Raw genomic sequence first — 26,600 nt, 5'->3', positions numbered from 1 at the left:
CAGGCATGTCTTTAGCTTAGGTTTAAATCAGTCACAGTTGATGCTAGTCTGAGGTCACTTGCGAGATCATTCCAGAGTCTTGGTGCACGACCCCCTTCTGAAATATGCTTTGAAAATGAGATTATCAAGAATGACTGGGAAGCAGATAGTTATGATTTTGTGAGAGTATATGGATGCAGCATATTTACCACATATACAGGTGCAAGACCATTTGAGACTTTAAATACAAAGAGTGCCACTTTATACTGGATTCTGTCGTGCCCAGGGAGCCAGCTGAAAGCTGCTAACGGTGGAGTAATGTGATCACTCTCTTTTTGGCCCAGCCAGTAATCTGTCAGCAGGAACAATGTCTCATATATTACCCCAAACTTTTAATCCTGTGTTAAAAAGGATTTAAAAAGCCCAAGTTATCAGCTCCTTTTTCGTGGTAGGCGTAGGATACTGTTCCACAGCTTTCACCTTGTCTCGCACTGGGTGAATTGTACCTTGTCCAACCACCCTCCCCAGATACGTCACGGTTGCCTTGGCAAACTCACATTTGGCTAGGTTGATTGTGAGATTGGCATCTGCCAAACGGCTGAACAGAGCCCAGATATGCTGTAAATGTGAGGACCACATATCAGACCAAACCACAACATCATAGGTAGACCGTACATCCTTCCAGATCCCCCAGTACTTTAGTTATGAGCCTTTGAAATGTTGCTGGGGCATTGCACAGTCCAAAAGGCATGACATTGCATGAAGCCATTTGGTGTAATGAATGCAGAGATTTCCTGTGCATGTGCAGACAATGGGACCTGCCAATATCCCTTCAGTAAATCAAATTTACTAACATACTTGGCATGGCCTGCCTGGTCAATAAAATCTTCTATACATAGCAATGGGAAGGAATCTGGCTTAGTAACTGTGTTCACCTTGCGGACGTCAGTACAAAACCTAGGGGTACTGTCTGGTTTTGGGACTAAAAGGCAAGGTGACGCCCAGCTTGATGATGATGGCTCAGCAATTCCATTGCTTAACATGTACCTCACTTCAGCCTCCAGATGTTTACGTTTTTCAGGTTTGACACAGTAGAACCTTTGTCTAATTGGCTGTGTTTGACCAAAATCAATGCCATGCTCTATAACATGGGCCTGAGTGGGTGTATCACCAAATAAGCATGGGAATTCCTTAATCAATTTGGGCAAATCCACCTGCTTTGACTCAAGCAGATGTCCTAACAAAACCTGTAGCTTACAAAGTGACTGAATTTCTTAAACATCCTTCTACAGCAGAGTCAGGGCAGGGTAAACTGTCCTCCAGCTCGGGTGCCACAGTCTGACGAACTGAGACTACTGACACTCTCCTCCCTGAACATACTAGAACCACATGACCTGCCTGATTTTCAGTGTCAGAAGAACCAGACAACCAGGAATAATAAGGTTTTAATAAGTTCACATGGCATAACTGGGTTGGTTTCCTACACTTAGGGGTGGCTATGATGTAATTTTGTTCAGATATTTGTTCAAGTACCTCATGGGGTCCTGTAAACTTTGCCTGGAAAGGCAAGCTTTCCACAGGCAACAGGGCCAATACCTGGTTGCCAGCCACGAATTGTCAGCGCTCGGCACCTTGATCAAATAGCCTCTTCATTTTATTTTGAACCAAGGCGAGATTTTCCATTGCCATCTCCCCTGCTGCAAACAGTCTATACCTAAATCCATTGACATAGTCAATAAGGTTTCTAGGTGGTTTGGCTTCTTTCCACTGATTATGCAGTAAAGCCAATGGCCCACGCACGTATGGCCAAACACCAGGTCATTAGGACTGAACCCAGTGCTCTCCTGCATGACCTCCCTAGCTGCCAACATCAGCCATGGTAACCCTTGCTCCCAATCTCCCCCCAACTGAGTGCAATATGCCCACAACAGGGCATATTACACTCAGCATCTGATGGAAATGCTCCAAAGCCCTCTGACTTTGAGCATGATAGCCTGAAGCCCTGTTGTGCTTGACATGAAGCTGTTTAAGAGCTTTAAGAATTTGTGCACAGCTGAAAAGATTAAAATGATATTCATTTACACTGTCCATCCATCCATCCATCCATCCATTCACTTCCGCCTATCCTGTTCAGGGTCACGGGGGGGCTGGAGCCTGTCCCAGCTGACATAGGGCGAGAGGCAGGGTACACCCTGTACAGGTCGCCAGCCTGTCATCATTTACACTGTTATTAACAAAATCATTTTGTGTCAAACTACATCCTGAGTATGAAAATCTAGATACTGTGCAGATGCAGTATCTTCATGATTGTTCCTGTAAGAGTAATGGATTCTTTGTAGAACAAGGCCACCCAGTGGTCAGACGACTGAAGACGTGTCTTCATGACCAATGAACTAATTCATCCATCCATCCATCCATTCTCTTCCGCTTATCCTGTTCAGGGTCGCGGGGAAGGCTGGAGCCTATCCCAGCTGCCATAGTTTGAGAGGCAGGGTACACCCTGTACAGGTCGCCAGCCTGTCACAGAGCTAACACAGAGAGACAGACAACCTTTCACATTCACACCTATGAGCAGTTTAGAGTGACCAGTTAACCTAACCCCAGTAACTGCATGGAGGAAACCACGCAGACATGGGGGGAACATGCAAACTCCATACAGCGAGAGGCCTGGGCTATGGTGGAATTGAACCCAGATTCCAATCTAGATGTTATTCCAGCTGTGAGGGAGCAGTGCTAACCACCATGCCACCATGCAGCCCAATGAACTAATTATTTAGATAAATATATCATTTAACTACAGCGTAATATAGTGATTTATCATTGATCTGCTATTGTTCTTGTAGAAAATCATTTTCATGGATAGGCACTTATCCAGTGCTGTGTCTCACACACACACACACACACACACACACACACACACACACACACACACACACACACACACACAAAATATTTTAAAAGTCATCAAAATTAGTTGTGGGGAAAAAGCTTTTTTTCTTCGGTCAATCAAAAATTTCTAAGGTGGTTTAATGACAAAATTACAGTAACTTGTCTGCATCTTTTATTTTTATCTCATTTGATATGAGAACAAGTAAATAGATAGGCTGATACTGCTAAACCCCTTACCCTGGAGTCACATTGGAAACAAGATCAAGACACATTATAAATATAAAGTAGAAATTAATAATAGACTGACCAACAACTCAGCGCACATACTGTATATTTATAAATTATTCAGTGCAGCTTTTAAAATATGTAATCATGTAATATACTGTTGGCAGAAAACGTGATAAACTATTGTAGTATCTTAAACAGTGTATAACCTTTTACTATATGAAAGAAATGGAAGGTCATCATATGATCCTAATGGCATGTTACCCTCAAAATGGTTACAGTACTTAAATGAGTCAGTATATGACAGCAAAAAATCTTTTTAAGGTGGTATTTCACACAGCTTGTCAAAATCCAAGTCAAGCTGGTGTCATTGTTATCAGTGTTGTGTTATTGTAAAGCTATTAATGCTATGCAACAGTGGGAATTATTGACTGGTTTTCTCTGTTAATAGCTTCACTGTTATTATCAAATTATTTTGAAACACTAAGTATCAAAGAAGGTGCAAGATGAGCCACTGGGCTTCTCATTCGTTCACAATGATTGTGGACGCAGTTTGGACAGGAAGGTGGAAACGGTGGTTGGGTTTTGGTGGATGTAGTAGATCCCAGCTCCTCCAGCCATGAATGTCAAGCTAAGCTTGAGCAGGAAGACAGTGGTCGAACCCCGCTGTGCATCAAGCTGGAGGAGACATATGCAAAGAGTATTAGAATGCATGTTACTTTGAGCATGAATTATTTCTAAAACTAAGCAAAGCAAAATAAAAGTGTTTTCAAACCTGTCTGGTTTTTAGAGGCTGGTACATGCGGTCATACTGGGTGAAGATTGCCCTGCGGGCCCCCTCCCACTTCCCTGGTCCCATCAGCCGGTACTGGTAGGCTGTGACAGGCCCCCACATAACCTTCTTAAACAGTGGGTAGTCTGTGAGGAAGAGCCACAAGAGATTTGGCCGCACTCCGATGTCCTTTGCTAAGTCGTCCATGTACTCAACAAAGTCCACCTGCAGGGGTGTCAACTTTGACACAACGTAGCTGTAGGAAGGATAAGTTGGAAGTAAATATGTTAATTTGTAGCCTTCTGACATCCTAGCATGTTGAAAGGTTTAAATTATCTATAATGATATGCGTGAAATGTAGCTAGCAGATTTTTTGTTGGTTATGATTTGCAAAAAAATATTCTCATTATAATGTTAATGATGGCAAATAATTTTTGATACTTTTTTGCAATCTTCTTGGTGTCCCTCTCAACAGCTTTGATCATGGCCTGGTTTGAGGGCAGTTTCTTAAGTCCTGAAGAGTAAAAGAGAGACAGCTGGCGTAAACATAATCAAAGGTGACAACCTGGATATGGGTACAAATATGTTCTGTGATATCATTAGCAAAAGGCCATCTATTTAATATTTTACTGTAAATGATTTTATGTCAGTTTGCTCCACAACCTGCCTTTTTACTGGAAATGTAGCCTCACCTTTGAAGACACGAGTGACAAAACGGGCCTGCATTTCAGCCTGAGGCATGATGGCTCCATCAGAATGTATAAAACCCACAATAGCTAAGGTAGGCTGTTCCAGGTTTGGAGGGAAGACATGCTTGTACAGGCCAACACGATGCCCAGACTTGTACATGGCACTTTTTGGCAAGTAGGGGAAATCGTAGTTGTATCCTGTGGCGAACACAATCAAGTCCACCTATAATAAAGAGGCCAAGAAAGAAGAGCTGAAATTATTGTTAATGATAAGAAGAGCTGAAATATTTAAAGCACATTAGATAATTTAGTTCTCTGACATTTTCTGCAGTAGTGCCATCATCAAACACCACAGTGGAACCACTGATCTCTTTTATGTTTGGTTTGACGATGACCGACCCAGACAAAATCCGGAAGGGCAGATCATCATTGATCACTGGGATCTGGCTGAAGAGCCTGATGAGGTGAGGGCAGCAGAGGAAAGACATGTACAATTCATAAATAATAATATATTTTGATAACTACTAACAGTCGAAGGATTATTTAAATAGTCTTCACTTTATAGCAGATACACAGCTTTAGGGCAACTTGGGTTTGATGACCAATTTAGTCAGAAAAATCTTATAATATAATGCAAAGTGTGATGCACAAAACTGTTTGACAAGAAGACAATTTATATGTTAGATTCAACTCATTGTCACTATGCACACAATGAAATGATCGTTCCAGATCACTCATCTAGAGACGAGGACCTGCGGTCATGCAGCCAGAGACAGGCGCTACCGTTAGGCAATGTGGTTTAAGTGTCTTGCCCAAGGACACAACGTAGCACAGAGACAGGGGCTTGAACCAGCAACCTTCCGGCTGCAAGGCAAGCGCCTACCCACTGCACCACTGCCACAAAATGGCTAGATTTCATACAGAAAAACCACTAAGTTAGAGAAAAATTTACATATCCCACCTGTGTTTGGGTTTGAGGCCATACATGGTGTGATCATACAGTGAGTTGAGTTTCTTTTCACCAAACCAGTTGAGTACACTCAATGGCAACAGCCTGAACATGATGTGGACAAAGCGCGTGTTGAACCGATCCACTGGAAGACCGTTGTCAGAAACCTGACGAATGACCCAAGCACCACTGCGAGTGCTCAGATACACCTGCAAGATGAAAGAAAAAGAAGTGAGTGACACTGATGTGAAACTATCCTGTCCCCCGTGATGAAGGAAGCTCTTTACTTTAAGACACAAAACTTGAGGAATGAGGACACAAAAAAAGCATCAAACAATGTGGTCACATTTTTAGACAAAAATGGAGTTACTAAGATGTCAGGAAGAAAGATGAGCAATCAGAGATTTCCTAACCTGCTCTGCAACTCTGCTGCCCTCTGCAGCAATGTCACCCCCTGAGTTGCCAATGCCGATCACCACAATTCTTTTCCCATGCATGTCTTCAGGCCCCTTGTAGTCCCAGCTATGGAAGTATTTTCCTTCAAATGTCTCAATTCCTTTCAGATAACAGAGTGGTATTTCTATGCTGTCATGTTCTACCTTGTGTCATTCCACATAGGGGGATAGAGACATTCACTCACCTGGGAAGTCTTTGAGTGGCATATTGGGATAGTTGAAGTGGCCAGTGCAGCAGATAATGGCATCAAAGATGTGTCTCTCCTCCTGCCCGTCTCTAGTCTCAGTCACCACATCCCACTGACCACTGCGAGAAAAGTCAGGTCTCTGTCTCACACTCTTTACTTTGGTCTAAGATACAATAAATATAAATAATGGGTCAGTTTACACGCATGAATAGTAATATACAGTATAATAAAATAACATTTAATTAAACACTCTTTGTGTTTTGTTACCTGGAAACGAATGTGTTGCAGGACTTTAAAGTGGTCTGCATACATCCTGAAGTATTTCAGGATTTTAGAGTGGTGCATGTAGTTGGGGTAGTCTGCAGGGATTGGGAAGTCACTGTAGCACATCATCTCCTTCCACACATTGATAGTAAGGGAACGATAGATACTAGCTCTGTTTGGTTCCGACACTTCCTGCAAAGAAGGAGTTCCAGATGATAGATGTTAAAAAAAAATAAAAAAAATAGCTTAATTCTGAACATTTAATGTTATACGAAAGGCCTACAAATGTCAAAATAGTCACAGTCAATAATGGATCTTTTTCTACAGCAAAGTCTTGCCTTGAATTTCCACAGTCCACCCATGTCATCACTGCTTTCAAAGCAGGTTGGCTCCATGCCCTCGTCCAGACAAGCCTTTATGCTGGTCAGACCACAGGGTCCTGCCCCGATCACGGCTACTTTGTGAACCATGATGGATCTGCAACAGGAAAAATAAAGCGGCAAAAGAGGGAAAAAGTGATAATTAAAGTTAACACAAGACACCACATAGTCTGTTCTGATAGAGGAAGAGTGAGAAGCTGCAGTGAAGTTGAACACTGAATCCAGTTCAGCCAGCAATTCTAGCACATCAGCTTATTTTAATCAAGTCCACATCTGCTGACAGCTCACCTGATGACATTCTGTGCAATCTATTGTGAAATCTCCTAAGATGCATGCTACTTAACCCATTTTAGACTGCATACTGCTTCCTCTGCAAGCCACTTTGCAAACCCACCTCCACCCCAGTTCCTTCATTTCATGCCATTTCTGACTTAATGAATGTCATCTCCATTGTCAATGATACTGCCTCTGTTCTGTGAGGGGTAGCCTTGCTGCTGCTCTCCTCAAGCTTTTTATGAATGTGCCTGGAAGAGGGAGGAGGTCCTAGATCATAGCCACACCATCATATAGGCTATACAATTAATGCTGATGAAATAATGATCCTATTATGACTGAAGTGCTCCTGACTGAACTGATACATTCAAAGTTTCTAGTAATTCACTGAAATTAATTGTGATAGTTAATGATAATTAATTGATCATTAATAGTTAATGATAGTTTTTAAAAAATACTATGCAGTAATCACAATACTAAAAGCTTTTGCAAAGAAGAAGTGAATCCTTACTGGCTGCTTGCATGCATGACTTTCTGTGTCACACAATTATATGTGACTATGGTCCTCATAGCTATCCATGAAAAGTCTGGCTTCATAGAACAGCTGTGATTCTGTTCTGCAGTGCTCAGTTGTTAGTCTAAGTCACATGTGTTGTATAGCCTATACAGCTGCACACCTATTTGTCATATTAGGTATTTGACTCTACATATTTTACATTTTACAGCTGAGATAATTTCTATTACAGGTAGATAATATATATTAATAATGAAACTGTACATCTTAGAGCAGTCTTTAACTTAAACATTACATTTAAAAAAAAATCATATCACCATAAACATGATCATCTGTGTCAACCTTACCTCCTCTGTGTGGAGAGAGAGAGAGAGATAAAATGGATGATCATGTCCTCCATTCTGTTTAAATACTCGGCCAGTTTTTAACAAAGAGACAAACATGACAGGCTGATGATTGATCAGCTCAAAAGTCCCCAAAGCAAGTCAATAAATGAAGAAATACACTTAATTTTTCTGGATTGTTGTTGTGATGGTATTTAGAACCATTAAGAATATCAAGTTGAATACAAAACTATGCGCAGTGTAATTAGAATACCTATCTTAAAACATTACTTAAAACTGAATCTAAAGGTATTACGAGAACTCTTCTTGATCAATAAGATCAGTAAGTGCTTTCTTTTTTTGCAAAACTTGCACGGTACAGAGTGCAGTTTAACCTGGTACCTTGACTTATTTCACTTAAAATATATCTTACCCAGGAGTTAAGCTCAGAATCAATCTGAAAATTGTTCTCTGAATTTGATTATTCAATCTATAAACTAACTTAAAATGCATTTTATCATGTCTGTGTTCATGTTGTGAGGATAGAGAAAAAGTAAACACATGAAAAGTAAGGCTTAGACACACCAGAGACCTTCAACCCAAACACAAGTTCTTCCAGCAGTTTCAGAGTTTCACAGCATTGTACTTAATCAGAGGCATCTGCACATATTCCTAAAGTCATTCCTTCATTGTTTTTCAGCTTTGAAACACAAATCTCAGCGTTTTCTCATCAGCCCATATACCAATCCATTTTGTGCTTGAAAGTATTCATAGATTTGAGACTGTCTGTGTTTTGTTAGTATCTATTGGCTTTAGCTTTGGCTTCTCTCTTTCTTTTTGAAAGTAAACAAAAACACATTGCAGATGCAAAATCTTTGTAATGGCAGTACAGGCTTGCCAAACAGCCTTTGCAGCACTTAAATATCCCCAGTTTCACAGTCCTTTTTGTTGAAAATCTGGATTCCTGTTTTGATTTCTCCATTATTCCAGTAGTTTTGTGAGTCTTAGTTCTTGTGATATTATTGAGTCTTTTGCTGTTTTTAACTTCATGGTTATTCAAGTGATAAGTCTCATTTTAAAGTTGTGTGTTGTGGTTCATGTGTTGATTTTTATTCTGTGTAGTAGTTTCAGTTCCCTCTGCCTGTTCGTGTCTTTCTGTTAATGCCTGATCCCCCTGCCTCTCATCACGTCCAGTATGAGTCTTGTGAGCGTTGTGTCTGTTAGTATTAATCCTTTGGTTATTTCCTGTTTTACTTTGAAAGTTGCTTTTCCTTCATGCCTTCCATTACTTTCATTTCCTCCTTTGTGATCATTTTGAATATTTTCACCTGTGTCTCATTCTCAATTAGCCGTCAGTGTATAAAATCATTTGCTTCTGTGGCTGATACAACCAACTCAGCCTCCACTGATTGCTTAGTAACCTACTTCTCAGTGCCAGAGCCAATTACAACCTCTGCAAGTCTTGTGCCTGAACCAGCCTGTGTTCTACATTTCATCAATGAAAGCTTTGTTGCTCATGCCAAGCTATCCTGAGAGACCCTGCCTCCACTAGCAACAACTTTCAGAAGGGTTCCATCTTTATTGCTGCCCCTGCTGCCTGTCTGTCTTGTCCCTGGGCTCTTCAGTTCCATTCAATTCAATTTTATTTATATATATTATTTTATTAGCACCAAATAACAACAATAGTCGCCTCAAGGTGCTTTATATTGTAAAAACTCCCTTTTAACAGGAAGAAACCTCCAGCAGAAGCAGGCTCAGGGAGGGGCAGCCATCTGTCATGACAGGCTGGGGGTGAGAAGAGGGAGAGAGCCAGAGATTAATAAGAACTAATAATTAAATGCAGAGTGATGTATAAACAGAGCGTGAAAAGAGGTGAGTGAAGAAGACACACAGTGCATCATGGGAGTGTAGCCAGAGGGAATTGCTCTACTGGGGTGATACGGTACTACGGTAAATGGTAAATAGTCTAGTTCTTATGTAGCACTTTTCTCCTCTGAGCACTCAAAGCGCTTATACAACACATTTGCATTCACCCATTCATATAAGCACTTCCATCTGTTGCTAAGTGCTTACTGTCCACCACTGACACACATTCACACTCTGACAGTTGTGTCAGAGAGCAACTTGGGGTTCAGTATCTTGCCCAAGGATACTTTGGCACGCAGCCCGGAGTGGCTGATTAGTAGGTGACCCGCTCTACCTCCTGAGCCACAGCCACCCCCAATGACCCCTACTATGAGATCTTTAAGATGGGGCCTAATTATTCAAGACCTTGTATGTGAGAAGGATTTTAACTTGATATGTTGGTTTATCTGCTCAACATTTCCTCAAAACACGCCTTCCATAGAGGAAGTGGAGTCTGGAAACAAGGGAAAAAACTCACCTCTCACTGGGTGTGAGGTCACTAAGGCAGTTGAATGTCCCTAGGATGGATGAGATTCTGGAGAGACGTGATGCACGGGGCTAGTTGTTTACATTTGTCACATGCTATGCTATGACATGTGACTAGGGTAGTCATGAGGCACTAGTATATAATATTGTCTTTGAAAATACAATCTTTTGGTCACTAGATAAGTGTCATTGTGTGTACTGCTATAGAATGGAAAAGTGGAGTATAAAAGGTTTGTTTTTGGTTTTGCATTTTTTTTGTGCTCATCTTGAAAAGCATAAAATAAGGCTTCATTTCACAGAGACTGTGAACTGTAGTAGCCTACAATATCTGAATATTTTATTAAGTTCTCAAAAGACTTTAGGTGCTTTAGAGTGCAACCAGTATGCAGAACCAACTGTCCCATCATTGCACCATATTGCTAATAACATATTAAATGCAGATAGGTTTAGCCCTATATATATTTTTGAACTCCCAGGATACTGCACAGTGACCCTTAGTCCCCACTTCTGTCATAAAACTTTGTCAATTCTTAGAAGCCGTTTGAAGGCCAAAGGTGATTTAGCTCTAATTGCACTGAAACTTTGGAATGACCCTTTGGATGACCCTTTGCTCAACCAATTTACTTTGCAATTGTTTCAGTGGGCTGTCTGTTGAAACCTTATTTTTGCTGTGAATGTCTAACCTATTCTGTATCTTTCACCATTCATTTCTGCAGCTCTGCATTTGACAGATTATCTCTTTATTGCAACCATGCAGTACAGCAATGCAAAAATGCAAAGACAAACTTAATATTTGGGTAGTTTTCTTTTTCATTTTTTAATCACTTTTCAGCTACTAGTATCATGCAGTTATTGTTTTAGTGCACATGTGGGAATCAACCCCTGAAAATGCAGGAACTTCAGGGGTTAGAAATGTAAAGAAAATATAAATTTACTTGTCCTACACACACAAAAAAAGCGCGCATGTGTGTGTTTGTAGAAAAAAAAAATCCAAGGATGTCAGCTTTTTTTCTTACCTTAATTCTTGTGTGTTTGTTGGCTCTGTGTCTGGAAAAAGGGAAGAGTATCATCAGATCACCGACTTTTATACTCCTACTGAGACAGCGGACGACGGCACGCTTTCCCCCTCCCCAACACAGGGATGAGACCACCAAACGTTTTCTCCAAGATCGATTAGAAAGGAGGTATTGCTCTATAAATGTGTTCTATTTGACCTTAAATGATTTTTTTTCCTTTAAACAAAACATTTACGAAAAAGTTATTAATAAAATAATTCTATAGCATACGCTAATGGGGGCGGTCTTAGTTCGGATGACTCGATAAAGCAGTTATCACCTCGTGTGCGTAACTGGCAGCCAACGACGCCTTTAACCCAGAAGCCTTTGTAGCTGTGGACTGGATGCACGACCCCATTAGGCAAAAAGTTAATTGGACGGTTTAATTTAGCATAGAGTTTGATTGCTTTTTCAAAAAGGTAGCAAAAAATGAGATCTAGTTGTAAAAGTAATGCAACAAAGAAAACACTGTTTGCTCAGAGGCTAATAAAACTGTGAGTGATGCCCTGCGTGGCGTGAACGCACGTGCACGCCGTCAAATAAGTAAATGATTGACAGCCAGCTGCCTCCACGACTGTGCGCCCAGTTTAATTTGGACATAGATCAAAGATGCTTTAAATCGCAAAGTATAATGGATTAACAGAAGCCATAACCCAGTGTAAAAATCGGAGTCAAAGGTTCACGGGCTAAGAAAAATGTCCCCGATGCCCTCTTAGTAACTTCTTCGAGTTCCGGCTGGGTGTCCTAATGCCAGAGAGATGATTTCATCTCGCCTGAATTCTTTCACGCATTAAGCTTAGGTCGTGCGGCCAGATATCCTGGAAGGGGAAGCTAGTTTTGGTTGTTTTTACAGCATATTGTGCTGTTTAAAAAAAAAAAGAAAAAAAGAATAAGCTGCGAGCATATCAGAAAATCAAAGGGAGCATATAAGGTAGCAGAGAGATAATAGTACAGGGAAAAAAAGTGCACCGAGGACAGAAAAGCAACACCGACAGAGAGGGCCAGACTTTGCCCAGCCCGATGGAAATTTCCACTCTGGCAGTGAAACCAAATCTGATGTTCAGTATAAGTTCAGTGTAATAATAATGCAAAACAACACAGTTCATTTTATTAGATTGCTGACTTCACTATTTCATCAGTATTATACACACAAAAAATAAATAAATAAAAAAAAAATACAACAATATTATGAAGCAATAAAAGCTTTGAATTCTGGGACAAGTCTGGAATACACTTATAAGTTCTTCACATTAAAACTTTCCTTGGTTTCAGGTATGGTATGGTTTCAGGCTTAGTCCAGAGTGCACTGTTAAACTGATATGCTAGGCAAACCTGTTTTTATGATTTTATTTTGCCAAAAAATATCTTAATATTAATTTGTCATAATGCACAACATAACATGCTGGGGAGTCTGAATAATTTGTGTGATTTTAAAATATATCTACAGATGTTCTTCATGCCCAATTGCCAGCTGTGCCTTTTTGTTCAGCTGAAGAGGTTACACTTTTACAGACTCCTGTTCAGTGTGGTGAAGGGCATGGAAATTTTTCAGATGACCCAGTGGTCAAAAAGGTTTTTCACCAGCACGGAGTGAGGACAGTTTTTCTTTAAATCAACATTTCCTTTCAGCGGTTGTGAGGTTCAGTTACTGTCTGCTCTAGCTGATCTTTTGCCCTGCACTAGTTCAAAACTAGTTAAAAACCAGAAGAGCTCATGTTTTGTATGACATCATGTTATAATTATAGGGAGCTCACTCAGAGGCAAAGATTTATCTGTTAATAGATGACTGAGTAGTGCCGACTATACTGTATACTTATGTAATTTTAATAAATCCTTACTTTCATTATACTATCAAAATGTTCTGGTGTCAGCCATTTAATGCCATACTGCAACATTAGGAACTTGGGACTCAGGAGGTGTTTTCTTTTTTGTATAATTTTCACCAGAGCTGCAAAGAAGATGCCATTCAGATCATTATGTATCGTATACTGTTTTATTCACACAGGACTCACTCTAAGGTCACGATGACCTGAAATATATGAATAAGTCTTTAACTGTTATTGTTCTTGAGATTTAATAATCCAGGAAATGTGTCAATAAAATAAATAATAAAGAAGAGTAAAATAATAAAAGACTAGCTTATCTGTCATTCATGTTCATACAACTAATCTACAATCGTCATTTATGTCAGCCTAAGGTCCTGTGTAAGAACTGATGTGAGCTTCATGTAGTGCAGGAAATGTACTGTAAAGGTGTTGCAGCTAAATGTGTCACTTTATTACTTTTCCTCTAAATTACATTTTTTTTTAAAAATTGACCAATTTATGCATTTAAATAGACTTAAAAAATGGAATAATACACCAGCACCAATCAGCAGCTTAGACGGTCGCTCTTTTAATCATTCACATAAGTACAAACAGGAGTATACTGAACTAGATATTTTAAAGAGATGCAAACACAGTAGATATGGCATTGTATTTTATTTGGTATGTTTCAGAGTTAGTTAGTGGGGTTAGGTTAATTGGTGATTCTAAATTGTGAATGTGATTGTGAATGGTTGTCTGTCTTTCTGTGTTGGCTCTGCGACAGGCTGGCGACCTGTACAGGGTGTACCCTGCCTCTCTATGGCAGCTGGGATAGCACCCCCCCCCAACCCTGAACAGGATAAGCGGAAGAGAATGGATGGATGGTGCTTCAGAGTTCTCATTGTGTGCGGCTTTTTCAGACTTTTTGTGGGCGCATGTTGGACAGCAGGGTGGGGATAACATCTGGGTTGCGAGTATGAAAGTAGTAGATGGCAGCTCCTCCAGTCATAAGAGTGAAGCTCAGTTTAAACAGGCGGCGAGTGGTGGACGGCTCTTCCACTTCCAACTGGAAAAGGCAAAGTGAAATGTTTAATTGGCATAACTTACTTCATCATGTGGAACTGCAACACAGACTGCAGAAGCGGACCTTTCTGGTTTTTAGAGGCTGGAACATGCGGTCAAACTGGGTGAAGATTGCCCTGCGGGCCCCCTCCCACTTCCCTGGTCCCATCAGCCGGTATTGGTAGGCAGAAACGGGCCCCCAAAAAACTCTCTTAAACAGCGGGTAGTCTGTGAAGAAGAGCCAGAGGAGACTTGGCCGCACACCAATCTCTCCAGCTATGTCATCCATGTAGGAAACAAAATCCACATGCAGGGGGGTCAGCTTTGACACGATGTAACTGTGGAGAGAATAAAAAGAAAAAAAGTGTTGCTAGATTGCTTCCAGAGACTCTAAAAGTGCCCAAAATGCTACGTTTTGTTGCCTTCTGGCCAAACGTAAGTTTTTAAAACATCTTTTGTATGCAGAACCCAAAGAGAATTACCAGCTGTTGAAGATTATATTGTTTTATCCAAAGATTCAGCTTTCTTTCTCTTATGACATTTGTTATGCTTAACTCCTTGACGAATTGCAGGCATGCAGAACCTCCTCAACTGAAACAGGGTCCTGTTTTCTGCCTCTGCCTCCCTCTCCGAACAGACTGTCTTGCCCCATCTGCTATTTGAACTGTGTTTGACCTATGTAGGATAGCTTAACTTCTGCCCGGCAACAGTGTAATATGATGCAACGGGCCCCCCCCATATAAATAAGATCCGGCTTCTTTGTTGCTGTGAATTCCTCACTACTCACTGCTTCTTGTTTAATGTTACTCAGAATAACTTAGTGAAAATATAATTATTATATAATTTTAATTTTCATGCATACCACAGGAATATAACAGAAGAAGAAGGGATCACGTTAAAACAAAGGCTGCAGGATTTAATAAGACAAATAAATATTTACCTTTTTTCAATGTTCTTCGTATCCTTTTCAATAGCCTTGACCATGGTGTCGTTTGATGGTAGCTTTTTAAGTCCTAGATGGCAAAAAAAAAGGAGGAAACGGAAGTAAATGGACTCACCTGTGCTTAAACAGTATGTATGCTAACATCAGGTATTAAACTGACTACCTTACCTTTGAAAACACGTGCGACCCATCGGGCCTGCATTTCACCCTGAGGCATAATAGCTCCAAGGGCATGAATGAAACCCACAACAGCCAGAGTGGGATGCTCGAGGGTTGGGGGAAATACATGCTTGTACAGACCCACACGGTGCCCAGACAGGTACATGGCATTTTTTGGCAAGTAGGGAAAGCCGTAATTGTATCCTGTGGCAAACACAAGGGTGTCCACCTGTGACACCAAAACGAGATGGGATTAAACTGAGTTTATAGTGAACACAGACCTCTGAGAATGTCGTATTAGACACTTCTCTGACCTTTTCCACAGTACTGCCATCATCAAACACCACAGTGGAGCCATGGATTTCCTTCACGTTTGGTTTGATTATGACTGCCCCAGAGAGAATCTTCATCGGTAAGTCATCGTTGATCACTGGGATCTGACTGAAGAGCCTATGAGGAAGCAGAAAATTTAGAGTAAGGATCCCGCGTCTGTCAGTACAGTGTTTGTTATATAAAATGGGGAAGTGATTCACTGTGATTGATCTAATTTGCCTTGGCCCAATTTATGTGGGCTTGACAGCACCCACCTGTGTTTGGGTTTTAGGGCATACATGGTGTGGTCATACATGGCGTTGAGTTTCCTCTCACCAAACCAGTTGAAGAAGTTAATCGGGAATAGCTGGAACAGGATGTGAATGAAGCGCGTGGTGTACTTCATGTCGACTGGCACACCATTGTCGGAAACTTGACGGATGACCCAGGCACCACGACGAGTGCTCATGTACACCTGCAGAACGACAGAACTCAGCAAAAGTCAAAAATGATTTTGTTTTTTGTTAATCAAAGGAAAACAAGAACAGAACAACCTGCTCTGCAACTCTACTGGTCTCAACAGCGATATCACCTCCGGAGTTACCGATCCCAATTACCACCACTCTTTTTCCGTACATATCTTCAGGTCCTTTGTAGTCCCAGCTGTGGAGGTATTTTCCTTCAAATGTCTCAATTCCTGCAACATAACATTTTCATATGGAAAAAGATTCTAACACACAAAGAGGCATAAAAAACAAGGCAGTTATTATTCAGAGTAGATTTTAAAAAAGATTGTCCATTTTAATCCAATGCTTAGTCAGTATGTGTGCAAAACATGTTACCTGGGAAATCTTTGAGTGGGAGGTTAGGGTAGGTGTAGTGACCAGAGCAGCAGATAACTGCATCAAAGACATACTTCTCCTCCTGTCCGTCTTTATTTTCAGTCACCACTTCCCACCGACCGGTGCGAGAATAATCCGGTGTCTGTCTCACACTCTTCACTGAGGTCTAAAACATAAATGTAGGTAGATTCAGGTTTTCAGATATCTTTTAAATGTCACCAAAATGTTTTTGAACAATGTTCTTTTCTTTGATTCTGTCTGTCTTTTTAAAAAAAATTATTATTATCATTATTACCTGGAAGCGAATGTGCTTTAGGAGTTTAAAGTGGTCCGCATACATTCGGAAGTATTTCAGGATTTTAGAGTGGTGCATGTAGTTGGGATAATCAGCGGGAATGGGGAAGTCACTGTAGCACATCATCTCTTTTGAGATATTGATTGTAAGTGACCGGTAGATACTGGCCCTGTTGGGCTCTGACACTTCCTGCAGAGAAACAGTTTTAAAAGACAACAAACCATCTCATTCTGTTTCACATGGACAGTTTGGGGCATCACTGCAAAAATCCCCATCAAACACATTTGCCTTCTTAAATGGGGACTTGCCTTGAATTTCCACAGTCCACCCATGTCATCACTGCTCTCAAAGCAGGTTGGCTCCATGCCCTCGTCCAAACAAGCCTTTATGCAGGACAGACCAGAGGGGCCTGCACCAATCACTGCTACTCTGTGCACCATGATGGACCTGAAACCAGACATTGGAAAATGTACATATAAATTGGAGCTGTGCAACTTTGAATTCCACTCAGTGAATGTTTCTAGTGTTCTACTTAAAGGTTTAATGCTGCAACTTGTATTATATTCAACTGACAAGATGAAAAAAGGGGAAAAAAATAAAATAGTTATGAAATATTTTCCTATTTAAGGAGGAAACTTAGACTCATTTCCAGCTCATTTAAAATGCTCCACAGACTTTTATCAGAGCAAGAAAGGAAGCTCGCGTGGTGATCGCTTTGCCCCTCAGATTTCTTTGAGGTTACTTCTGACTGTCAACAGTTTAAAACAATTAATGATTTAGCCATATTTTGCATGACTGAACTCAATCAACTCTTAATCTCAGAATCTGTCATGAAAGATTCTTACTTCATAGAAAGAGAAAGAAAAGCAAAAGGTTTTTGCTCTTTGAAAGCCCTCAAACTTTGAAATGATTTCCTTTATATTATTGGACCATGGTGATCCTAATAGTGCAAAAACAAACAAAAGCAAACAATCAGCCAGCTTAAATTCAACTGTTCACAAGTTATCTTTCACCGGTTTGATCCCACGACACCCTTATAAATATTGGTAATTTAGAAATGATACTGACATAGAAGCCCTATATAGCATAAAGTGCATTATTTTTCCTTACCTTGATCTTCCTGTGGTGATTTTGTGTGCCTGTCAAATGGGGCGAGCACCAACTGAACAAAGACTTTTATACAGAGAGGGTAACTACACACCGCACACACTTTTTTTTTTCCTTTACCCAACCTTGTCCAAAAAAGGAGGCTACCAAGCTGAAACATATTTGCCAAAATCAAAATGGGTTTTACTTTGACTAAAGTTCAGCTTGTGTTTTCCAAGCTAAGGGGGAAGAAGAGTGTGTACCTGAGTAACAATGTATCCATCTATTGTAGATGAAACGAGACAGTTTCAGATTTGTTCTCCATTTAATTAGAAATATTTACAATCAAATTATTTGGAATTATTTAACAGCAAATTCAAATCCATTGAATATAGTATAATCACACAACCATACAGACATACATAAAAGGTACATTTTAAGGTCTATACAAGTGATATATACACATTCATAGTATTTAGCAGGCAAAATTGAGTGTGGTAAGATGTAGAAGCTGGCTTCATGTTTGAGGAATGGAGAGCTGAATTTAAAAAAATGCAATTTTGTTCACAAAGTTTGTCATCTGTGAGAGTACAGGGTATGAGAAATGTGCAAAACCTTATACGTAGTGCCCATAATCACTGTGATAAATATTTTTGTTTACATGTAAAACAAACAAACAAACAAACAAAAAAAATCAATCATAAAAATAATTTGGTCACAGAATTCACCATCCAGCATATTTAGATTTGCAACAAAAGGGTCATGAAATGAAAATCCTTGGAGCTGAAGCCTTACTCAATCACACTGGGAAGATCATTGGTCACTTATTGCAGAGGCAGCACAGACTGCGAAAGGTCAATGAAACATTTGCCAATGGGAACAGATTGCTGAGTTCATAGCAGGTATCTGGCTCTGGTTTAGACCAAACCAGCACAATCTACAAAAACGGTCACAGTCAAAAATCCCCCAGAGAGGGAAGTAAACTATCTACAAAAACTAGACGGACACAAAACATTCTTTTTGTCAAACACATATAAAACAGAATAAAAACCAAAACTGATGCACCTTCAGAATAATAAATTATAGTTTCTGGTATTGCTAAGGTGTGTGTGTAAAAAAAAAAGCAAGTTATTATGCAACTCCTTTAAGCATTTGCTCCCTTCTGACAGTAGTCATGAAACACGGCAGTAAAACTCATGGAATAACAATGCTGTGAAAAAGTATTTGCCCCCTTCCTGATTTCTTCTTATTCTTCTTTTTTTTTTTTCTTCATATCTGTCACTCATACATGTTTCAGATCAAACAAATTTGAATATTAGACAAAGATAACCTGAATAATTTTTTTTTTTTTTTAAATGCAGTTTTAAGTGATGATTTCATTTAAGCCAAAAACAAAAACTATCCAAACCTACCTGGCCCTGTGAACAAAGTACTGTAATTGCCCCCTTAAACCTAATAACTGGTTGTACCACCTTGACAGCAAGAACTGCAATCAAGCATTTGTGATAACTGTTGATATGGACAAATTTTGGCCCACTCTACTTTGCAGAATTGTATTAATTCAGCCACATTGGAGGGTTTTCAATCAATAAACGGTCCCATTTATTTCTAAGATTTTAGAGAAAGTGGTTCTCCTGCAGTTCCAACCTTTTTTAGATTTGCATAAAATCCTTGAGGTGTTTCAGTCTGGTTTTAAGGCATTTCACAGCACAGAATCAGCTCTTTTAAGAGTTTTTAATGATGTTTTATTGGCTACAGACTCTGGGGATTATGTTATTTTAATGCTTTTAGATCTCACAGCTGCCTTTGACACTGTTGACCACAGCATTCTCATTTCTCGCCTTGAGCACGGTGTGGGGGTAAAAGGTATAGCTTTGAAGCGGTTTAAGTCAATCCTGTCTGAGAGAAGTTTTAGAGTCAGTTCTGGAGGCTCAAATTCTTCATCTGCCCAGCTTTTATGTGGAGTTCCGCAGGGTTCTGTTTTGGTGCCAATCCTTTTTTCTTTATATCTACTTCCCCTAGGATTGATTTTGAAAAAATATGGCATCTCCTTTCACTTCTACGCTGACGATTCCCAAATCTATCTGCCCCCTGAGAGGAAATGATGGTAGCTCTCTGAAAATATTAATTGAATGTCTTAATGACATTAAAGCCTGTATAGCTTTAAATTTTTTACATTTTAATGAAAGCAAGACTGAGGTCATGATCCTTAGACCCAGTAGTTCGAGCAGTACTGCGAAATTGGACCTGGGCCCACTTGATCCTTATGTGAGGCTCATGGTAAATAACCTTGGTGTGAAAACAGACTGTGATCTAAAGCTGGAGAAACATAAACTCTGTGGTGAGATCAGGCTTTTACCAACTCAGGCTCCTTTCTAAGGTCAAGAGCTTTCTCAGCCATAGCCACTAAACTATGGAACGAGTTTCCCCTTTATGTTAGCTCAGCTTCTACTCTGCATGTTTTTAAAGTGTGTCTTAAAACTTATTTTTATTCCTTGGCCTTTAAATCGGAGTGAGAGCTATCTCTCTGAGCTTTTGCATTGTTTTTTTTTATATTTTAGATGTGTGTGTTTGGTGTATTTATTTTATTTTTCCTATGTACAGCACGTTGGTTAACTTTTAAATGTGCTTTATAAATAAATTTGGATTTGGATTTGTTTAAGGTCATGCCGAGGCATCTCAATCAGATTTAAGTGCCACTGCAAAACCTTCACGTTGTTTTTTTTTAGCCATTCAGAGGTGGACTTGCTGGTATGTTTCAGATCACATGACACCAAGTGCACTTGAGCCTCAGGGCATGAACTGATGGTTGGACATTCTCCTTCAGGACTTTCTGATAGAGAGCAGAAGTAATGGTTCCATCAAATACAGCAAGTCGTTGAGTTCCTGAAGCAGCAAAGCAGCCCCAGACCATTGCACTACCACCGCCATGTTTGACTGCTTGTACAACGGTTTTGTTGCTGCGTTTTATACCAGACGTAACGGGACGCAAACCTTCCAAGAAGTTCAACTTTTGTCTCGTCAGTCTACTCACTGTTTTGCCAAAAGTCTTGGGGATCGCCAAGATGTTTTTTTGGCAAATGTTACATAAGCCTTTGTATTCTGTGGTTTTCTCCTTAGAACTCTCCCATGGATGCCATTTTTGCTCATTCTCTTTGTTACTGCTGAATCATGAACACTGACTTTAACTGAGGCAAATGAAGCCTGCAGTTCTTTAGATGTTGTTCTAGGTTCTTTTGTTACCTCTCGGACACGCTGTCGATGCTCTCTTGAGGTAATTTTGGTAGGCTGACCACTCCCAGGAAGGTTCACCACTGTTCAAGTGTTCTCCATTTGTGGACAACGGCTCAACTGGAGTCGCTTTGTAATCTTTGCCAGACTGACAGATGTCAGTTGTTTCTCGTCTGTTTTTGAGTTTCTTTAGATGGTGGCATGATGTGCTGCTTTTTTGAGATCTACTTTGCTTCGTCAGACAGGTTCAATTTATGGGATTTTTTGATTCAACAGGTCTGGCAATAATCAGACCTGGGTGTGGCTAGTGAAATTGAACTCAGCTTTCCAAAACATCACAGTTAATTCATGATTTAACAAGGAGGTGCAATTACTTTTTTACACAGGGTAGGTTTGGATATTTTTTTCTTCCTTAATAAATTAATTCATAACTTAAAATTTTATTTTTTAACAGTTTTCTTGTATTATCATTGACCAACATTAAAGTTATCTGATGATCTGATGTTTGCAGAATATGCAAAAAAAAAAAAAAACGAAAAAAATTGGGAAGGGGGCAAATATTGTTTTTTTTAGCAGTACTAATCCCAACTACCTTTTTCCTTTATACAATTATTAACTAACCAAAAAGGACTTAAAATGCTCTTTTAACTCACCTAAGTGCAACTTAATAAGGATGCAACAGTTGTTATAAGTCAATACCAATATTTGAAACACCAATTTGACTGGCAGCTAACGCTAATAATTAGTTTGTTTGTTCTATTTTTGTGTGTTTTTCCCTTTTTTGTGCTGGGAAAGAAACACTTGAAAGTTTTACTTTCAGCTCTTAATAACACACCTTTGAATATTAAGGGAGTGCAAAATTAACCCACTGGTTTCAGATTAAATATCAACGTTTGTCATCAGTGGCTGTCAACAGCGCAGATAATAGCTAATACGGCTATCCAGCCAAGTTGGTGTATCCTTAGGAAAAAAAAAATGTCTTAGTCACATTTGGCACACATGTGGCGCAGCCAGCAGCTTTAAGGACACAAAATGGTCCCCCCCCCCCAGTATTCTCATGTAAGGGGTCAACAGCCTACGTGACAATGCCAGCATCAAAGACATGTAAGTTACAACATCTTAACCACTTACGTCATTTAAAGTTTTAATGTTAATGTTTGAACAAAACCAGGTATTTAACCACCTACTGAATGTAGCAGTGCATGAATATGGATTAAACATCAAACTACTTCTAGGAAATACAGTAATATGTGCACTGAAAGACAAACTTGTGTCCAGGTGAAGTCATTGGGTCAGTGTGGATGAACATTATCCCAGACATACTCAGACACTCAGACCTGAAGTACGATGACCCACATTGTTGTATTTTGACTAAATGTTGAAATACAAGCCTGGTTCAGAAGGTCAAAAAGTTATGTCATTATCAAATATTAACTCTTGAAAGGCTAGTTATATTCTATATTACTCATTTTTGCAGCTAAAAATGAGAAATAATTACATTATTTTTAGCAAAGTGCATTTCCACCAAACTACACAGAGACCAGATTTCATTTACTCATGCATCTTAATACATGTGCCATGAAGTAAGTCACAAATGACTTTCTGATCATTGATCCATGAACTCCTTGCAGCACACCATAATCACTGCATAACAAATACAATTGTAAACCTAAACTTGGCATCACCTAAACTTGATGCCAATAAAATAACTACTTAGTGCTTTGGCACAAGACGCCAATACATTGTGTCATTTAAAAATATCTACTTATTATTTTTCTATTTACCCATCTCGATTATTGCCATTCTTTCACAACATGGTTAGAACACTAAAAAAATGTAGTATTGTTAGGAATGATTTCACAGTGTAGGAATTATTTTAGGCGGGATTTTCTCGGACTGAGTTTTTCCTTTTCATCATGTATGAACTTGAGGAATAATTCATTACATTCTAGGTGTTTATGCATGCATCCCATGCCCAAGTTATAGGTGTAATACCACTTCTTTAAACTCAGATGTAACGTGTTAATATTAAAGTGTCACAGTAGGCTTCATATTTGCTTCTGTAATGCAGTAAAGGGCTTAGTTTTGTACCCAAAAATGGACAGAAAAATGCACTTTGTGTTCATCAAAACTATGGATTATTTTTTCCTTCAATTACAGTTGTGTTTAATGTCCAAGAACATGTAAATATGACCTAAAACCTAACCATGCAATATACATAACATTTACAAAAGAGCACATGTGAATCCTTTACATTCACTTTCACATTGAACCAAGTTATATTTTTTTTTAATCTGCAGTTTTTCAATAAATTTTACTTTACAATGAAGATGGCACTATACAGTTGGTACTTCTGTACTACTAGAGACTCAAGTCTGTTTATTATGCTGCCTTACTTCCTAATAAAGACAGATGTTTTGTACAGTGTTTTACCAAGACTCCAACCTTGCTACACAATTTAAAATACCTAAAAATTGTATTTTCACATACTCATGAGCTGGACACGAGAACTAGTTCCTGTTCCTGCATTAACTGCTTAAAACAAAATCTGAGGATTCCTTTTTCATGAGTAACCATGTCCAAGAGGCATTACTGCAGATTTTGTTTTTTGGCATGTCCCATATGGTTTCATTCAAAAGAAGGAAAAAAACTCTGCAGCCAATATTTGATTTTCCTGGTGAACGGACTTTTTTTTTTTGGGCAGGTCCCATATGGTTCCATTTAAATGGAGGAAAACAACTCTGTATCTAATATTTGATGGGTTTTTTTTTTTTTATTAACTGTCCTTTTATACACATATACAGTACAAATCTAGAAACTATAGACTGTGTTTGCAAATTTCTGTAAGTGATTTCTGTAGATAACCTGATAACATTATGGTTAAGTGCACGTAATCCATCAGAGATGATAAGATATCAGTCACATGTGTTGTTTGGTTGATTATTAATGAAAGAGAGATAGTGTAAAAGGCAAAAAGTGAAACAGACAAATGTGTGAGTGAAATTAATCTTTATGAGGGTTTGGGTGTATCTCCTTAAAACAATGTTATGTCTTCCTATCAGATCAGTAGTCACGTAAAGAAGAATAAAAGCCCTCTGTGAACATTTCAGGCTAATATCATCATTAGCTCCTAGAATTTGTAGCGGGGGGTGGGGGGCAGTTTAAGGCAGGTAGGCATGTTATCTATATGTGCGCTGTCTGCTTAATGCATGTGTTTAAACAAATCCCACTTTGTTAACAGCTATGCCAAATGCAGAAATGCTCAAATCATCTCACAGATAGCAATTTTTTTTATTACTTCCTGTAATTCATTTTTACTATTTTTGGGTGTCTGGTTCTGCATTGATTAATGAAAGCATGAAATCTGAAATTACTTTTCCAAAGTTCAGTATTAACATTAATTTTCCTCCACTGAGGCACAGAATGGGTTGTCAGTGCTGTTGGTCAGTCTTACAGCATGATAATGCAGAACCTGCCACTCCATGTCTACATATTAGGGTCTCTGTACTTGTCTGTGAGACTTGAATTATTGCCATCCTTGCAAACATGATTAGCGTAAAGATGAAAATTTCACAAGGTCATGACTGTTATCTTCATAGGTCTTAGCAGAGCTCATGACTCTCTTTTTAGTCAGAGCCATGATGTATCAGCTTGAGGTATAATTAAATCAATTTCAGATGTTTACACATGCTTCTTACATTTAGGTATTATACCAAGCACAAATTCAGATATAAAGTGTTAAAATTAGAGATACCCTTCCTCAGAACTCATAAGTGGTGTTATAATAATGAAATGAGCTCGAGCTTGACTGTAAAGGTGCACCACCACCACCACCTTCATTTTGTACTAGAAAACAGTTGGAACAAATGTTTTTGTGTTCAACAAAACTACCACTACCATTTTCTTTACTCACAGTGCAAACGAACAAAATGAGTTTTGTCTTTGAGTCCCCCCTTCAGTTTTTGTTTAACATCTAACAGCAATATGACAGCAATGTGACAGGAAAAAACATTAAAAAAAACAGCATGTGTGATTAATTTCATATAAACTGAACTAAGTTCTGTTTTTTTCTTGTTCGTTTTTTAAGGGTATATTTGGTAAATACTACATCGTACCTTTGTGCACAGTTTGGCCATGGTTTCTGAAGGAAATGAGTTTCATGGTATATGTGTCCCCTTACCTTATGTAAATTTACTTGCCTGAGAAATTTGTCTTAGACTGGAAAATAAACATAACTGATTAAAATACACAAGTACATAATGTTTGGTTTCAGCCAAGAACAGTTCGTTCAGGGTATGTCTCTAACTAACAGATTATCCATAACAAACGCAAGTGCTCTCTCTCGGCAGCCCCTGATGGGGACTACACAATGATAGAAATGGAGACTTCGAGGTCACCCTGTTGTTGAAATTCTCTGTTTTCCACATTTTGTTTTGTATATGATGTAACCAAGATTGATAAGCTGTGACTATATGAAACTGTGTGTCGGCACTTCATCTCATACCTACGGGCATGGCGTGCAGCCTGACCCAGATTAATATGCAAAACTGTTTGAAATGGCTTTAATTAAATTTAATAATTGGACTCCTTATTCCGTTATGTTGTCTCATTCCTGTTCGATAAACAAACATGCTGAAACCTGGGGGGAATAAGCTGGTAGCAGGTTTCTTCATTTCTCAGTTCAATGACCTTTTTTGCTGAAATGTTGTCAAAGCTATGCAAAAACTTTAACCCTAGAATACAAACGTTGGGTTATTTTCACCCACGTGATCGTGAGAGTGACAGTGTTACAAAACTCATGTTAGTGTTCTAGGTCTCTGGAGTGTGAAAAAAGGGCGACTGGACTGGACCTGTTTCTTGAAGACGTTTCACCTCTCATCCCCTGGAGATGGTCGTGACCCTCTATTGTTCATGTGCATAATCACATGTGCCAAGGTGTGAAAGGAGGCGTGGGTCATTACAATCAGTGGTTTCGGATTAAACCAATTTGGGACTTTGCCCCATTGTACCAAGTGACCTATTGAGGTCACCTGAACAAAGGTGTGAATGGGGGTTGAGGCACCTGGGGAGGGAGCTCAGGATCGGACTGTAAACAGGGGAAAGTTGGTGACGTTGTTTACAGTGGACATAGATGCTTCTTTTACTCCTCTTTCAAACCATCTGTCTTCTCGGTCCAAAATGTGAACGTTGGCATCCTCAAGAGTGCCGATGCCAACGTTCACATTTTGGACCGGGAAAACAGATGGTTTGAAAGAGGAGTAACAGAAGCCATCAACCCCCATTCACACCTTTGTTCAGGTGACCTCAATAGGTCACTTGATACAATGGGGCAAAGTCCCAAATTGGTTTCATCCGAAACCACTGATTGTAATGACCCACGCCTCCTTTCACACCTTGGCACATGTGATTATGCACTTGAACAATAGTGGGTCACAACCACCTCTAGGGGAGTACACCTACTGGGGTTTAAATACCTGGGTCTCTCCACCTTTTGGTTGGAGAACTGAAGAAGCCTTTCA

The 26,600-nt window shown here is 39.5% G+C and overlaps 2 protein-coding genes across 3 annotated transcripts; both read right to left on the bottom strand.

The window, feature by feature from the left end:
- Window positions 1–3,032: 3,032 nt before the first annotated feature.
- LOC115778969 (dimethylaniline monooxygenase [N-oxide-forming] 5-like) lies at window positions 3,033–11,438 on the bottom strand. 2 transcript variants are annotated; one of them, XM_030727372.1, is made up of 11 exons: window positions 11,308–11,438; window positions 6,749–6,887; window positions 6,414–6,602; window positions 6,144–6,309; window positions 5,917–6,059; window positions 5,516–5,712; window positions 4,875–5,010; window positions 4,558–4,777; window positions 4,307–4,379; window positions 3,869–4,121; window positions 3,033–3,771 (listed from the first exon to the last, which is right to left on the bottom strand). In XM_030727372.1, the coding sequence occupies exons 2-11, from the start codon at window positions 6,878–6,880 to the stop codon at window positions 3,625–3,627; spliced, it is 1,656 nt and encodes a 551-aa protein (XP_030583232.1). In that variant the 5' UTR covers window positions 6,881–6,887; window positions 11,308–11,438; the 3' UTR covers window positions 3,033–3,624. The 2 variants fall into 2 exon arrangements, with proteins under 2 accessions (XP_030583232.1, XP_030583233.1); XM_030727373.1 differs by lacking the exon at window positions 11,308–11,438 and adding an exon at window positions 7,925–7,967.
- Window positions 11,439–13,706: 2,268 nt separating this feature from the next.
- Window positions 13,707–17,881, bottom strand: LOC115778924 (dimethylaniline monooxygenase [N-oxide-forming] 5-like). Its single transcript, XM_030727301.1, has 11 exons — window positions 17,875–17,881; window positions 17,073–17,211; window positions 16,765–16,953; window positions 16,470–16,635; window positions 16,182–16,324; window positions 15,903–16,102; window positions 15,630–15,765; window positions 15,325–15,544; window positions 15,154–15,226; window positions 14,299–14,551; window positions 13,707–14,217 (listed from the first exon to the last, which is right to left on the bottom strand). Exons 2-11 carry the CDS (start codon window positions 17,202–17,204, stop codon window positions 14,068–14,070), a joined length of 1,662 nt encoding a protein of 553 aa, XP_030583161.1. The 5' UTR covers window positions 17,205–17,211; window positions 17,875–17,881; the 3' UTR covers window positions 13,707–14,067.
- Between the last annotated feature and the right edge of the window lie 8,719 nt (window positions 17,882–26,600).

This window comes from Archocentrus centrarchus, chromosome 4, assembly GCF_007364275.1.
Source record: "Archocentrus centrarchus isolate MPI-CPG fArcCen1 chromosome 4, fArcCen1, whole genome shotgun sequence".
Classification (NCBI taxonomy): Eukaryota; Metazoa; Chordata; class Actinopteri; order Cichliformes; family Cichlidae; genus Archocentrus; species Archocentrus centrarchus.
This window is presented reverse-complemented; position numbering and strand designations above follow the sequence as displayed.